Source organism: Elgaria multicarinata, chromosome 2 (assembly GCF_023053635.1).
Source record: "Elgaria multicarinata webbii isolate HBS135686 ecotype San Diego chromosome 2, rElgMul1.1.pri, whole genome shotgun sequence".
Classification (NCBI taxonomy): Eukaryota; Metazoa; Chordata; class Lepidosauria; order Squamata; family Anguidae; genus Elgaria; species Elgaria multicarinata.
The window spans coordinates 157594423-157609004 of record NC_086172.1 but is presented as its reverse complement, the minus strand read 5'-3'; the positions used below and the strand labels follow the sequence as shown (position 1 = coordinate 157609004).

Genomic DNA, 14582 nt, shown 5'->3' with positions numbered 1-14582 from the left:
TTTTTAACCTTTCCAGAAGTTATCAGTGAGGCAAATATGATGGCTTGGAATGATGGCTTATTAGAAAATGAGATCAATTACTCCAGAGTGCGTCAAGAGTAAAATGGAACCCTCATTTTATTTTATTTTCTACAGGGAGGGGAGAGGGAGGCTGTGAAGTTCAGATCATTAAATGCTGCGAAAATTATATATATATCCGCACGCGTTTAAAACGTTTGACCTCTCTTTGGCGCAATTCATTACCCTTGCGGATGCAGATTCTGAGAATATTCTATGGGAGAAATTGCATCTGCAAGAGGTCTATTGTGTGTCAGGCTGCACAGAGCACAGGGTATTGCATTCGGTATGCTTGTGGCACTCTGGGTATCCATTAGCATTTGAATTCACTTAATAACCTTATCAGCAGGAACTGTGAGCACTGACGTGCAGCAATGGCTTATATAATGAAAGCCTGCACAGAAAATTGCCAGGAGTGTGTGTGTGAGAGAGTGATTAAGGGGGGGGGCACAGGTCCCACATCAAATAACAACGGAGGAAAATGCCGTTGCTTGCCATATAAGCAAGTGGGCCAAGCTGATGTAGCGGGGTGAGCTGAGCAAAGTTCCTTCCTCAAACTTTCCCTCTTTCGTTCTCTCTGTTTTATTTTGTGCATCAGTCAGTTTCAGAGTCAGTAAGCCTATATAAATCCAGTATCAGAGGCGTGCCAGCAACTGGTGTGCCTATGTACACCAGTTGCTGGGGAACATGAGTGGGAGGGTGCTGTTGCACCCACGTCCTGCTTGTGGGTTCCTGGTCAACAGCTGGTTGGCTACTGTTTGAATGGAGTGATGGACTAGATAGACCTTTGGTCTGATCCAGCAGGGCTCTTTTTATGTCCTTATGTCTGACCCAGCAACAAGGTAATTCTTATGTTCTGAAGTCACTACCACACAGGTATGGTTGTTGCAGAGAAATCTGGCCCTTTGGGGGCTTGCTGGGATTTCCCTGGAGTCCCTGGCTAGGCTTGCATTTGCCAGCTGAGCTGTGGCCTTTATTCCCAAACCCTGGAACTTCCTTATTTTGTTTTCAATTGCCATTTAAGCAAATTGCTAAATTTGTGCAAATTTTGGCTGTAATTGGCTTAATTTGTGGAAATTCCAGCTGTAATTCGCTTAAGTTGTGCAAATTTCAACCATCATAGGCTGAATTTTGTGCAAATTGCAGATGCTATCATTTATTTATTTATTTATTTAAAACATTTATATCCCGCCCTATATCATTAAGATCTCAGAGCGGCGTACAGATAAAAGCATACAGTATAAAACAATAAATATGCACAGTTAAAAACAAATTAAACCATGAACCAAGTTAAAACAATATATAATTTAAAAGCAGTAAAAGCAATTAAAACAGTTAAAACAATGTGCCAGTGAGTTTAACCATTGTTAAAAAGCCAATGTTTTACTTGGAGTCGAAACGAAATCAGTGTTGGTGCCAATCGGGCGTCCAAGGGGAGGGCATTCCACAGTCAGGGCGCCACAGCAGAGAAAGCCCTCTCCCTTGTCCCATCATAGTGTATATGCTATGTTTAAGTTATCTTAAGCTAAACTATGCTGGTAGTTCTGGTGTTTTGCCATCAGACTGCAGTCCTTGAGAGTGTCTCTGAAATGGAACTTGGCCCTCACACTGAAAGAGGGAGGGCATTAGGTGCTGAGGACAGACAACACAGGAAGGCCATCATGTTCATGGGTTGCTTCATGAATGACAAGGAGCTCCTAGCCTAGCAGCTGCTGAAAACTAGGGTGGCCACATGTTCAACCATTACCTATTTAAAAGGTCCGGGCCTCCTCTATTTGAAGGTAATCCTCTATTTCAAAGGCTATCAGAGTGCTGTCCTCTGCTGGAAACTAGGCACTCTCTATTTAAAGGGTCCAAACTCAGTTTATAGATGAAGAACCATCAAGAGGGAGTCCAGCAGAGACCTTGAAGTCACCCATCAACACTGAGCACCTGGGCCACAGGCTGAGCAGGCATACAGTCTATGTGAGCAGGTCACAGTCTATGGTGAGACATATCGTATTTTTATTTCTAATTATTTCTAAATATTTCTAAATGTGCATCTATAGACATACTGTACCTTAGCATATGCACATTTTATGCAAATCTGTGTCCTCTTTTGATCTCTCTCTCTCTCTCTCGGTGAGGTGTTTCCCCCCTTTTGGCAACACATAAATGGCCACCCCACTGGAAACAGAAAATGGGACTGGATAGAGCTCGTTCTGATCTGCCCAGGCAATGCTTATCTTCATAAAGGTGCTTCTGCCTTATATCTTACTCTGGTTTACAATCCCACGCTACTCACAAAACCAGTCTTTTGAACCCACCTTGTTCTGCTCCAACAGTCATTTCACAGAACACCACCACTGTGTCTCAGAGATGTGGTGCCCAGAGGCATTCTTGGACATAAAGATGATGCTAGAGGCTGTTAGCCTCCCAGTAATCTTTTTTAATTAACATATATTTTAAAATAAAACAAAGTTCAGGATGGGCACCACGGAAAAACCGGGGCCAAAGTGGAGGGCAAGATCCAGGGGCAAGGCAGGGATCATCCTCCCCCCTGATCCCGGGTTCCCCTGTGCGTCATGTGGATGCACAGGGACAATCCTGGGGATCACCCCGGATAAAGTCCCGTCTAGTTATGGCCCTCACCTCCCTCATTCTGACACCCTCCAATTATGTTGGATTACAACTCCCATCAACCCTAGCCAGGATGGCTATTGGGATGGTGGGAGATGAAATCCAACACATCTAGGTGAATCACTAGATTGAGGAAAGGTGATCTAAGCCTTTGGTTATTTTCTAAAAACTATCAAAATCAGCAAGGAGTCCATTCCTAAGCAGAGCCACAGCTAAAAGTTCCTACTCCAGGCAGATAGCAATCTCCGTCCTGACAAAATAGATCTGAAGATCCTAATGAACAAAGATGCAAAAACCAAGGGGGAAAAAGACCCAGCTCTGTGCCAAGAGAGAAAGATAAGTAGGGATAAGTGAGAAATTAGTTATCATGAATTTACCAAATTTGCACTTCCTAAATATACACATAAATATTTGTTGTTTATTCGTTCAGTCATTTCCGACTCTTCGTGACTTCATGGACCAGTCCACGCCAGAGCTTTCTGTCAGCCGTTGCCACCCCTAGCTCCCCCAAGGTCAAGTCTGTCACCTCCAGAATATCATCCAACCATCTTGCCCTTGGTCAGCCCCTCTTCCTTTTGCCTTCCACTTTCCCTAGCATCAGCCTCTTCTCCAGGGTATCCTGTCTTCTCATTATGTGGCCAAAGTACTTCAGTTTTGCCTTCCATTCCCTCAAGTGAGCAGTCTGGCTTTATTTCCTGGAGTATGGACTGATTTGATCTTCTTGCAGTCCAAGGCACTCTCAGAATTCTCCTCCAACACCACAGTTCAAAAGCATCTATCTTCCTTTGCTCAGCTTTCCTTATGGTCCAGCTCTCGCAGCCATAGGTTACTACGGGGAATACCATTGCTTTAACTATGCGGACCTTTGTTGTCAGTGTGGTGTCTCTGCTCTTAACTATTTTATCAAGATTTGTCATTGCTCTCCTCCCAAGAAGTGAACGTCTTCTGATTTCCTGGCTGCAGTCAGCGTCTGCAGTAATCTTTGCGCCCAGAAATACAAAGTCTGTCACTGCCTCCACATTTTCTCCCTCTATTTGCTAGTTATCAATCAAGCTGGTTGCCATAATATTGGTTTTTTTGAGGTTTAACTGCAACCCAGCTTTTGCACTTTCTTCTTTCACCTTTGTCATAAGGCTCCTCAGCTCCTCCTCGCTTTCAGCCATCAAAGTGGTGTCATCTGCATATCTGAGATTGTTAATGTTACACGGTGATATTCACACTTTTCTGAATTTCGCAATGCAGTTTGAAAGTTATGCACAAAAATGCATACAACAGAGGAAATGTGTGCACAAAACTGTGAATATTAGGGAAAAGAGCACACAAAACACATTATTTGGGGGAAATGTGTATATCTGAAAAACTGTGTACAAAAATGTGTATATTAGGAGAAATATATACAAAAACATGTAAAAATTTAATGTGGATCTTTTAGATATATTTTTTAGCAAACAAATATGAAAAATGGAACAAACAAACAATGTAGGAAAAATGAATGGAATCGAACCGTACAGAGTTATCCATCCCTAGATCTATGTAGAGATTTATTGTTGTTAGGAAAATAGTTTGGTTTAGGAATAAATTTCAACATTAGGGATACACTTACATGCTTTTTCTTCTTTAATCTTGTACTCCAGAACCCCAGGAGTTTCCGCCTGGGCTGGAAAATGAACTGAGAGGAACAGATTTTTCAGGGTCTCATCTTTCCTAATCATGAATATCTAAACAGAGAGAAGAGGGCACATGAAATTGTATGATACCCAAAGAAGGGTCATGCCTGACCTGTTCAATAATCACTGTATCAAAACTGGGTCAAAATTTCATAATGCAATTACATTTTTTTTAATCAAGACCATTTTGTCCCTACGAAGGCTAATAAATGCTTTTTAGTGAAACATATTTGTTTGTTTTTTGGTTAAAGAAATTAAATGAAATGAAAAGAAAAGGGGACTGTCACTAGGAATTGGTTTACATTCCAGTCCTAGAAAATAAAAGAACGCAAACTGAAGTGGTCTCCCTGACTTATAAGGAAAACTCACAAGTGTCCCTACTAACCAGAGTCAGCACAACAGAATGAGTGAGACAAGGTCAAGAACAGCCGGCAAGTGTAACCCTATTGACTCGTTGAAATCATCTGAATGCTCAAAGTGGGAATGGGCTGTGGGTGCCAATGGCAGCCTGGCCCCCAACACCCCCTGTGTGCACTGGGGTTTGCTGCTTCATTCCCTGACCTTGGCCATATGGAGTGATGTGCTCAGAATAGAGGTTCTAGTAAGGTGGCCATATGAAAATGAAGCCATGGCTCCTGTATCTTGTATCTTTCACAGCTGCATAGAAAAGGGAATTTCAGCAGATGTCATTTGCATGCATGCAGCACTGAGTGAAATTCCCTCTTCATCGCAACAGTTAAAGCTGCAGGAGCCCTGCCCTCTTGACCAGCATAAGAACATACCGTATTTCTTCAATTCTAAGATGCACTTTTTCCCCCATATAAACATCTCTAAAAATGGGGTGTGTCTTAGAATCGCGGGTGCGTTTATTATTTCTTAGAATCAAAGCTTTTTTTCTGTTGGTGGTAATGAAATTAGTGTGCGTCCTACAATCTTAGAATCGAAGAAATACGTTAAGTGCCATGCAGGATCAGACCAAGGGTCCATCTAGTCCAGCATTCTGTTCCAGGACATGGTGCAACAGCACCCTGTCACCCATGTTCCCCAACAACTAGTGCCCACAGGTTTACTGTCTCTGATTCTGTAGATTGCACCTAGCCATCAGGACTAGTAGCCATTGATCCAACCCCCTTTTAAAGCCATCCAAATTGGTGGCCATCACCACATCTTGTGGTAGTGATTTCCAGAATTTAACTATGTTCTGTGTGAAGCTTATGATGAGGGAGAGTTAGGTCTTTTCTCCCTTAGCTGTGACTTCCAACCAATTAACCACCTCATGTTGCATTTACGTTTGAAAAATATCTTCAATGCAATGGGAGGCTTCTTTCAAACTTAACTGCTGTGGGGGTGAGGGAAAGGGGCTGCGGACTAGTCGGAGAGGCCCCAGAGATTGCATCTGGCCCACAGACCATAGGTTCTGCATCCCTGGTATAGACAATACTGAGCTAGATGGACCAGTGTTCTGACTCTATATATTCCCATGTTCCTAAATGCATGTGCACAAATGTTAAGACACTGCGTAGAGTGCAGCTGTGCCATTTCACACACTGCATCTATGGAGGCATTTTCTAAGTCATTCATAACCTTCTGCAGGACGTTTATGCTTTTCTCCTCTGTCTTCACCCAAAAGAGCAACTCTTCTTCCCACCCTAGCTTTTAAAACCAGCATAAGACTGACTGTTGGGGAGCAAATAGTTGCAGCATACATAAGACAAAGGAGAGATTTTGGCACAGAGTAGGATCTGGGTGGTCCATGCAGTGCTCCTTGCTACAAGAATTCGAATGTCCTGCCCTTAATATTATCCGTGAAATATTGGCATCTCTGTGAAATGAAACGCCTCCATGCCCCCTACTTGGGTTTTACTTTCATATTTGGCTGGTTCATATTTGAATATCCCTCACCCCATAAAGTAATCTCCAGAGTTTCACTACTATATCCCGTCATGATAAGCTTCCTATTAGAAGCTATAGCTCCAGAATCCCTTATAGCTACTACTTTGGGAGGGGTTCCATCCCCTATTTCGAAGAGGTCAAGCTCCTTGTGAAGAGTGAATCAAGGAGACTTGTGGCATTTTTGTAATATCTGATGAGTAACAAAATACAGAGCTTGGGTGGATAGTGTCATTGTATCATTTAGTCACTAGGTGGCACTGGACAGAGTTGGATGGAGTCAGGAGTTTCTGTTCTATTCTTGTTGAAGAGAGGCAATAAAGTTCTTGTCTACTTCCTGACTGGTGGATCCCTGCCCCATCCATGATACATGTGGACCTGATAGGAAGTGAGCACTCAGACCTGGCTATCGTCACTCAGGCCCTGGTCACACCCAGATTAGACCTCTGTAACAGGCTCTATGAAGTGGGGCTGTGATGCTTTTGAACAATTCTGGGGCTGAAACCCAGACACACCCTTTGGCCAAATTAGTTGCATTCTGAGCAGAAACTAGACCTTACTGGGAACTCCATGTTTCCCTCATGAGCCTAATGTGGGAGCTGAGGGAGGGGATATGGAGAGAAAATAGTGAGTTTGAGGTAGATGCTTAATCCTTATCTCATCCACTGACTCCTCCCTGCAAATGCCCCCAGTCCTCCCCCCAATTTTAGGGGTGTGTGTTTTCAGACAACATCACCTTCCACTTACATCCCTCCTGTGTTTTCCCATTGCTTCTTCCATCATTTTTCTTACCATGGAAAATCCATTCAGAATGGGGTGACAGGGGGGTGGACAATACTGCACAATGCCTTCTGATTGGTAGCACTAGTCTGGAAGCCTCCCCAAAAATGAGAACTGAGCCCAGCTGTGAGGGAAAAGACCTGGGGGTGGGGACCGTTTACAAGAGAGAAATGGCAGGTACAGGGTGTAGTGTTCATGGTAGGCTCATTCCTTGAACCAGGTCAGGATTTCTGAATGTCCTGGATTGGACACAGATAATCCACCCCAGGATTTCTACCAGACTGGCAAAGCAAGGGGTAGTCTGCCTGTGGCGGTATGCAAAGAAGGAACCCTAAAATAAACTATTAATCTCTTACATTTTGTGTGAAACCAGATTCCTATTTCCAAGGGTCCCGGGTCCCTGGACACAACACATGAGACGTTAAGCTCCCCTTCCTCTCGCTAAACTATAATTCCCTGTCACTGGCATCTCATCCGCACATTCCCCTTTGCAGACTTCTACTGTTACTTTCTACTGTTAGTTTTACCCTACCCTGTGCCTCCTTACCCTACCCTGTACCTGTTTGCATTCTCTTCCCCTCCTTATTGTTTTACTATGATTTTATTAGATTGTAAGCCTATGCGGCAGGGTCTTGCTATTTACTGTTTTACTCTGTACAGCACCATGTACATTGATGGTGCTATATAAATAAATAAATAAATAATAATAATAATAATAATAATAATAATAATACTTTGGTGAGGATGGGATAAGTAGATGATGTCTTCCTCGACAATTAGTATAGCGTGTTTTTGTGTGCTTCTAATTAGAGTTCAGTATGACAAATAGCATCAGCTTGTGCCTTAAATAGAAAATGAAGTTCTACAGTTGACTTTTTTGCTTTGGGGAAAAAAATGAAAGAAAAGAATGTCAAGAAATGTATAAAAGTGCTTTTAGATAAATGTACCAATTATAGACTATTAGGCCATAGCTAGACCTAAGGATTATCCCAGGCAAATGGAGGGGTCGTTCCTGCCTGCTCCTGGGATCCCCTGTGTGTCATTTGGATGTACAGGGATGATCCCGGGACGATCCCAGGATATAGGCCTGGTCTAGCCATGGCCTTAGTTTTGTTACCAACAAAGAGGGGAAAGTATGAGCGTGTAAAATTAGTAATGATAGTGATGCAATGTGTATCTATAGCAAAGCATTAATTTCTTTGCAACAGAAGGTGAAAGGAACTTGTTTGACAGGTGACAAAGCAGAGTTATAACACTGCGAGGGATCTGTGTGAAGAAAGGAAGGGAGCTTTCACACACACACATGCTTAAAATTCTAGTGATAGCAAATCCTAAACTCCCATTAGGATAACTCCCATTCCATCCCACTCATTGCTGCAACCAGAACTTGATAGCTTCCCATTGTTTACAGCTATGGATGCATCTGCACTTTCACTGTCATGGCGAGGAAATGTAATCTCCAGTCTTCCGCTAATGACATGGCGCTTCAAAGAATGCATGGCCATCTTTGCAATATAGATTCTGGTGCTGAAGAAATGGGGTTTCAGCCTATGATCAGGGCTGGCCCATAGGTAGCAGTCTGAAGCAAGTCAGGAGCAATCAGGATCAGAGAACCAGTGTGGGGTAGCGGTTAGAGTGTTGGGCTGGGACTTGAGAGATCTGAAGTTCAAGTCCTCACTTGGTCATGAAGCTCAGTGGGTGACTTTCAGCCGGTCACTGACTCTCAGCCTAACCTACCTCACAAGGTTGTCATGAGGATAAAATGGAAAGGTGGATCATGTATGCTGTCTTGGGATCTTTGGAGGAAAAGTGGAATATAAATCTAACAAATAAATTAAATACCCTGAATACCAGTGTTGCTAAGGGCACTTTCCAAGAATTGGCCATGACAGTGGACCATTGCAAGAGGAAAGAAGGTGGGATATAAATGTAATAAAAATATATTATTACATTATTATTATTATTATTATTATTATTATTATTATTGCTATTATTATATCCTGCCCTTTCCCCAATACTGGGACTCAAGGTGGCTTTACAAATTAAAACATGTACAGTTAAAACAGAGAGAGATATAGAAAAATTAAAAAAATATGAAACATTTAAAACATTTAAAATACGATTTTTTTAAAAAAAAAATCCAGTTTATAAGCAACACATAAACAGAGGTCCAGACTGCTCCCCAAAGGCCAGCCAGAACAAGAAAGGTTTTGCCTACCTCTGGAAGCTCATCAAGGTGGGAGCCAGACTAGCTTCCCTAAGAAGGGAGTTCCAGAGCCCCAGGGCAGCCACTGAGAAGGCCCTCTCCTGCGTTTCCACCAGGTGGGCCTGTGATGGTGATGGGACCAAGAGAAGACCCTCCCCTGAAGATCATCCCTGGCCGATGGCTGGTTGGCCACTATGTGAACAGAGTGCTGGACTAGATGGACCCTTGGTCTGATCCAGCATGGCACTTCTTCTGTTCTTCTGTTCTTATCTCAGAGTACGGGCAGGCGCATAAGGGGGAATATGGTCTTTCAGATAACCTGGACCCAAGCTGTAGAGAGCTTTATAGGTTATAACCAGCACTTTGAATTGTGCCCGGAAACAGAATGGATACCAGTGGAGCTGTTGTAATAGGGGAGTTGTATGCTCCCTGTAACCAGCCCCAGTTATCAATCTGGCTGTAGCTCTTTGAACCAGCTGAAGTTTCTGAACACCCTTCAAAGGCAGCTCCATGTAGAGTGTGTTACAGTAATCCAAATGGGTTGTAACTAAGGCATGTGTCACTGTGACCAGGTCAGAATGGGTGCAGTGGGCGCACTAGCTTTAACTGTGCAAATGCAATCCTGGCCACAGAAACAGAGGGCAAACTAGAAGGCAAGAGTAAGACCACATCAGAGCACAGGTAGACCTTGTTGCTCAAGCAAAATTTGACAGAGAATGTGGGTGGTAGGTTAAGAACAAGGTTAGGACACAGTCATATTTTTGTGAACCGCCCAGAGAGCTTCAGCTATTGAGCGGTATAATGAATAAATAAATGAATAAATATAAATAAATAAATATAGTACATTAGAAGCTCTTAACTATCTCAACTCCTAATGTCTTGTAGGAATGGCACTATCCTCATGTTGTAGAACAAACACAGCAAGGAACATGAAAGCTGGCCTTAGGCCTCTAATGGAATATTAGCACTCTGGCATAAATTAAATAAAATGTCCCAGCAATGAGTGGATCCTTCACTTTTTAAGATTACCCAGGGAAGTGGGTCTTACTCGTACTGGAGGGTAGGCAGAATGAGAACACAGTTTCAGACATGTGCTAGAACTGAGAAGAGATTTCTAAATCAACTGCTTGCTAATTAATGTCCCAATCCTAAAGCTTTCTGTGCCAAGTACATCTAAATCTAGAGATTTAGGATTTGCCAGGATGTTATACCAGCATTGTAGAGATATTGTACCTGTGTCACTTTCTGATTCAATAGAAAAATTATTTAGGGATCAAGGGATAATCAATCAAAAGTGCATTTTCCCTTTCACCCATCCTCATTCACTGCGCACAAACTGTCCTTTAAAAGTCTAAGGAAGTGACAGCAGTGGAAGGCAGGAAAAACCTTCCCAAAATATGTCAAATATGTCTCAGTTGAAATGTTTGATTCAGTGTCAGACTCAGACTTTGTGGGTGGAGGGGTGGGGGACGGATGGACAATGAGGCCTACAAATCATCTTTCTCTAAGAGCAGGAAACAGCATTATCTAGAGAAGTGTGACGTACCCCTGCTGGCTCTTTGCAGAGTATCTCAGCAGCCTTTTCCTGAGTGATGCTCAACACAAGCCAAGCCGGGCAAGTTTTGATGAGCTTCTCAAGGACACTGATGCCGGGTGGCAAAAAGCAATTCTTTGGAGCGATCGGCTGGCTCAGCTGGGTCTTATCTTCCTCTTCTTCACCGCTATCTGTGCCAGGCCTGCAAAAACACAGAAGCAAACCCGTATGAAGGATATGTGACAGCTTGTATTGAGCAAAGAAGTATAGAATGAAATGCACAGAAAACAATCATGATGCAGTTATTTGGCTGGTATTCATTTCAGATCCACGTAGCTTGCATGCCTTAGTTACACGGAGGAATCACTGGGGACAGAGGAGGCAAATATAAACATAAGAATATAAGAAGAGCCTTGCTGGATCAGACCAAGGGTCCATCTGTCCATCACTCTGTTCGCACAGGGGCCAACCTGCTGTCGACCAGGAACCCACAAGCAGGACATGGGTGCAACAGCACCCTCCCTCCCATGTTCCCCAGCAACTGCTGTATATACAGGCTTATTGCCTCTTATACTGGAGGTAGCACACAGCCATCAGGACTAGTAGCCATTGATTCCTCCAGGAATTTATCCATCCCCCTTTTAAAGCCATCCAAATTGGTGGCCAGCACTACATCTTACCTTATGGCAGTGAATTCCATAGTGCACAATGTGCAAATCCCCCCCTTCCCCCAATTGTGCAGATCCCCAAAATGTGCATTTTCATGCTTTCATCTATGGGGGAAATGTGCAATTTTGGCCAATATTTTTTTTTTGAAAAATTATGTATTTTTGTATGACTAGAATGTCATAAAATTATGGAAAGTAAAAAAAAAAAAAAAAAAAAAGCTCTACAAGTCTGCAGAATCTGTGTGACTCGCCAAAAGCCGGCCCGTGGCGGAATCTGCAGGTGAGATTCATAGAAATCCAAACTTGTTTGATTCCATTCCAGATTTTGCTGACATCCCCAGTGGCAAAAAAGTCCTCACTCCCAACCCCACTAGTGTGAGTTAGGTCAGCATTTTCTGATATTGCAGTTTCATCGTCTGACATCTATTTTGCATATGTGTGTGCACAGAAACGCACAGATACACACGCCAGCTTTCAACAAAGCCATCTTCCAAACCCCTCCCCCCCCTTTTTTTTTTTGGCGTCTAATTGTATTTTCGGAAGACATTGCAGAGGGCAGGTTATAGCAGGCAAGAGCTTAGCCAAACAAATGCACTAGTGAGTCCCTGCAGAGGCTCCGCGAGAAGATCATTAACACTTTAAAAATAAAACACTCAGATTGTTTTCTCTCTAAAGTTAGATCGGTTCACAGATGCGAGGAGCAGGTGGAAGAGCATTTTGCAAAGAGTGACATTGTATAACCTCCCCCTGCAATGTTATTGCAAGAGGAATGGCAGAGCACAGCCTCCCCCAACATGGTGCTCTCTAGGTATCTTGGAATGAAACACCCATCATCCCTGATCAGCACAGTCGAAAACATCTGGAGGGTATCCGGTTGGGAAAAGGCTGGCATAGCGCAACATGCAAGCCTGGGGATTAGCACTCTGCTGCCTCTGTTTTTGGAGGAGGGCAGGGATTTGGTGCTGAAAAGCAATGGGGAGGGAAGGAGGGCTCCATCTTTTCTCATCTGCCAATTCCCTGCTCCCAATTGCTCACCCCATGCAGAACAATTTCCCGCAGGGAAATAGTGAACAGGGGAAAGGAGGAATACCCCCCCACACACACACACTGTCTTTAACTGCATCTCCACTTGCAATTCTCCCCATCCAAAGTGACTTTTTTTAAAGGTGTTGTTGGGGGTCTAATACAGGTATTTGCACTTACTTGTAGGGGTCAATCACATGTTATATTCAATAACATGTAATAACCCCATGGCATTGATAAAGTTTTCCACCTTCGCTCACCTAGCCAGCACGGCCTGAACCTTGGGCCTTGGAGGCAGGCTTCTCACCCCTCCCAAGATGGGATGGAAGGAGAAGATGAAGATGAAGGACTTGTAGTGCCTGTCCTTTGGTCCAGCATGAAACATTTTGCCACCTGAGGCACAGGACAAGATGCCCCCTTCCCTGCTCCATTCCACATACAGCAGCCATCTGGATTGGCAGCTGGATCTTACTTCAGTGTTGGCTAAAGGACAGCACCTTCCACCATATCTAAAGGCAACAGGGTGGATTAAAGGGTGCAGGGCAGGCTGTGTGACTCCCTCAGCTCTGTCCTAGGGAATGGCTGGGAGCCTCAAGCTGTATGCCCAGACACTGCCACCCAGCAACTGCCGACTGCGGGCCGGACCCTGCTGTTCTCTGTCCAGTACTCTGATTGAGAGGCCTTTCATGGAACGCACCTACAAAGGGCCATTCCACAGCAAAAACCGCACGTATGACAAAAGGACAAAACATAACAGCATCAACCTTCTAGTGAAGCCAGATGTAAATTTTAATGCTATAAACCTTGCAGTATTACAAAGTAGGGGTGTTGTTGACCCACTTCCAACATGAGGGTCAAACTCAATTCCAGATAAATTCTCAAGGGTGTTTGTGTTCAAGTGGTATGTGAGGCCAAGGGGGTGGGCCTAACAGGATGAGGCCCAAAATCCCAAACACCAGCATATTTTAGCTTAAAGCTCTTAGTAAGGCCCTTTCTACACCTAGAGGTGTAACTAAGGCCCTTTCTACACCTAGAGGATTATCCCAGGAAAATGGAGGGATCATCCCTGCCTGCTCCCGGGATCCCATGTGTGTCATTTGCATGCATAGGGACGATCCCAGGAAAAAAGGCAGGTCTAGAAACAGCTTAAGAGAAGTGACATTTCAACCATTTAGGCCTTCGCTAGACCTAAGGTTTATCCCGGGATTATCCCGTGGTCATCCCTGTTTTACATGAACAGGGATGACCCCAGGACGATCCCGGGATAAACCTTAGGTCTAGCTAAGGCCTTAGAATGGGGAAAAAAGTGACTGGAACATCACCAGTCTTAAAATAATAGCACTGGCTGCCTATACGCTTCCTCTCAAAATTCAAGTTGTCGGTAATGACGTTTAAAGCCCTGAATGGCTTGGGACCTCGATACTTAAGGGATCGCCTCTCCCTCTATATGCCTGCCTGAGATTTGAGGTCTACTGGAGGAGCCCTCCTCTGTGTCCCACATTAGGGTGAAAGATGGGAGAGGGTTTTCTCTGTTGTGGCACCCCAGTTGTGGGATGCCCTCCCCTTGGAGGCCTGACTGGCGCTGACATTGCCTTTGTTTTGGCACTAAATTAAAATGTGGCTTTTTATCAAGGCCTTTGAGGGCTGAATTTCCCTAAAGCTGCACATAGTTTTAATTACTTTTATTGCTTTTAAATGTTCTACTGGTTTAGCTTGTTAATGGTTTAATATGCTTTTAGCTGTGTGCGTTATTTATTATTTTATACTGATTGAATTGACTTTATTTGTATACTGCCCTGAGATCCCAATGATATAAGGTGGGATACAAATGTTTAATAAACTAAATAAATGTGCAAAAGTTAGGAAACTACCAAAGGATTGTGTCCGGCAGGGGAAAGGGGATGAGCCCAGGGGAAGGGGACATGGCTACCTGGTGGAATCCTGGAGGGCTGGATTGGAACCAATTGCATTCAAGAGGCAGCTGGATAACCATCTGTCGGGGATGCTTTAGGGTGGATTCCTGCATTGAGCAGGGGGTTGGGCTCGATGGCCTTATAGGCCTCTTCCAACTCTACTATTCTATGATTCTATGGATTTCACCCAAAGCTCGAAGGTGTACAACGCTCTGGGGTTGAAGC

General features: G+C 43.8%; 1 protein-coding gene across 1 annotated transcript in view; it reads right to left on the bottom strand.

Moving 5' to 3' along the window:
* Window positions 1-12829, bottom strand: part of RIN3 (Ras and Rab interactor 3) — a 60730-nt gene extending 47901 nt beyond the window's left edge. The window contains exons 1-3 of the mRNA XM_063118485.1: window positions 12705-12829; window positions 10766-10955; window positions 4280-4394 (exon numbers count right to left, since the gene is read on the bottom strand). Coding sequence (XP_062974555.1) covers window positions 4280-4394; window positions 10766-10955; window positions 12705-12829 — 430 coding nt within the window. The remainder of the gene's footprint in view (window positions 1-4279; window positions 4395-10765; window positions 10956-12704) is intronic.
* Window positions 12830-14582: the final 1753 nt, after the last annotated feature.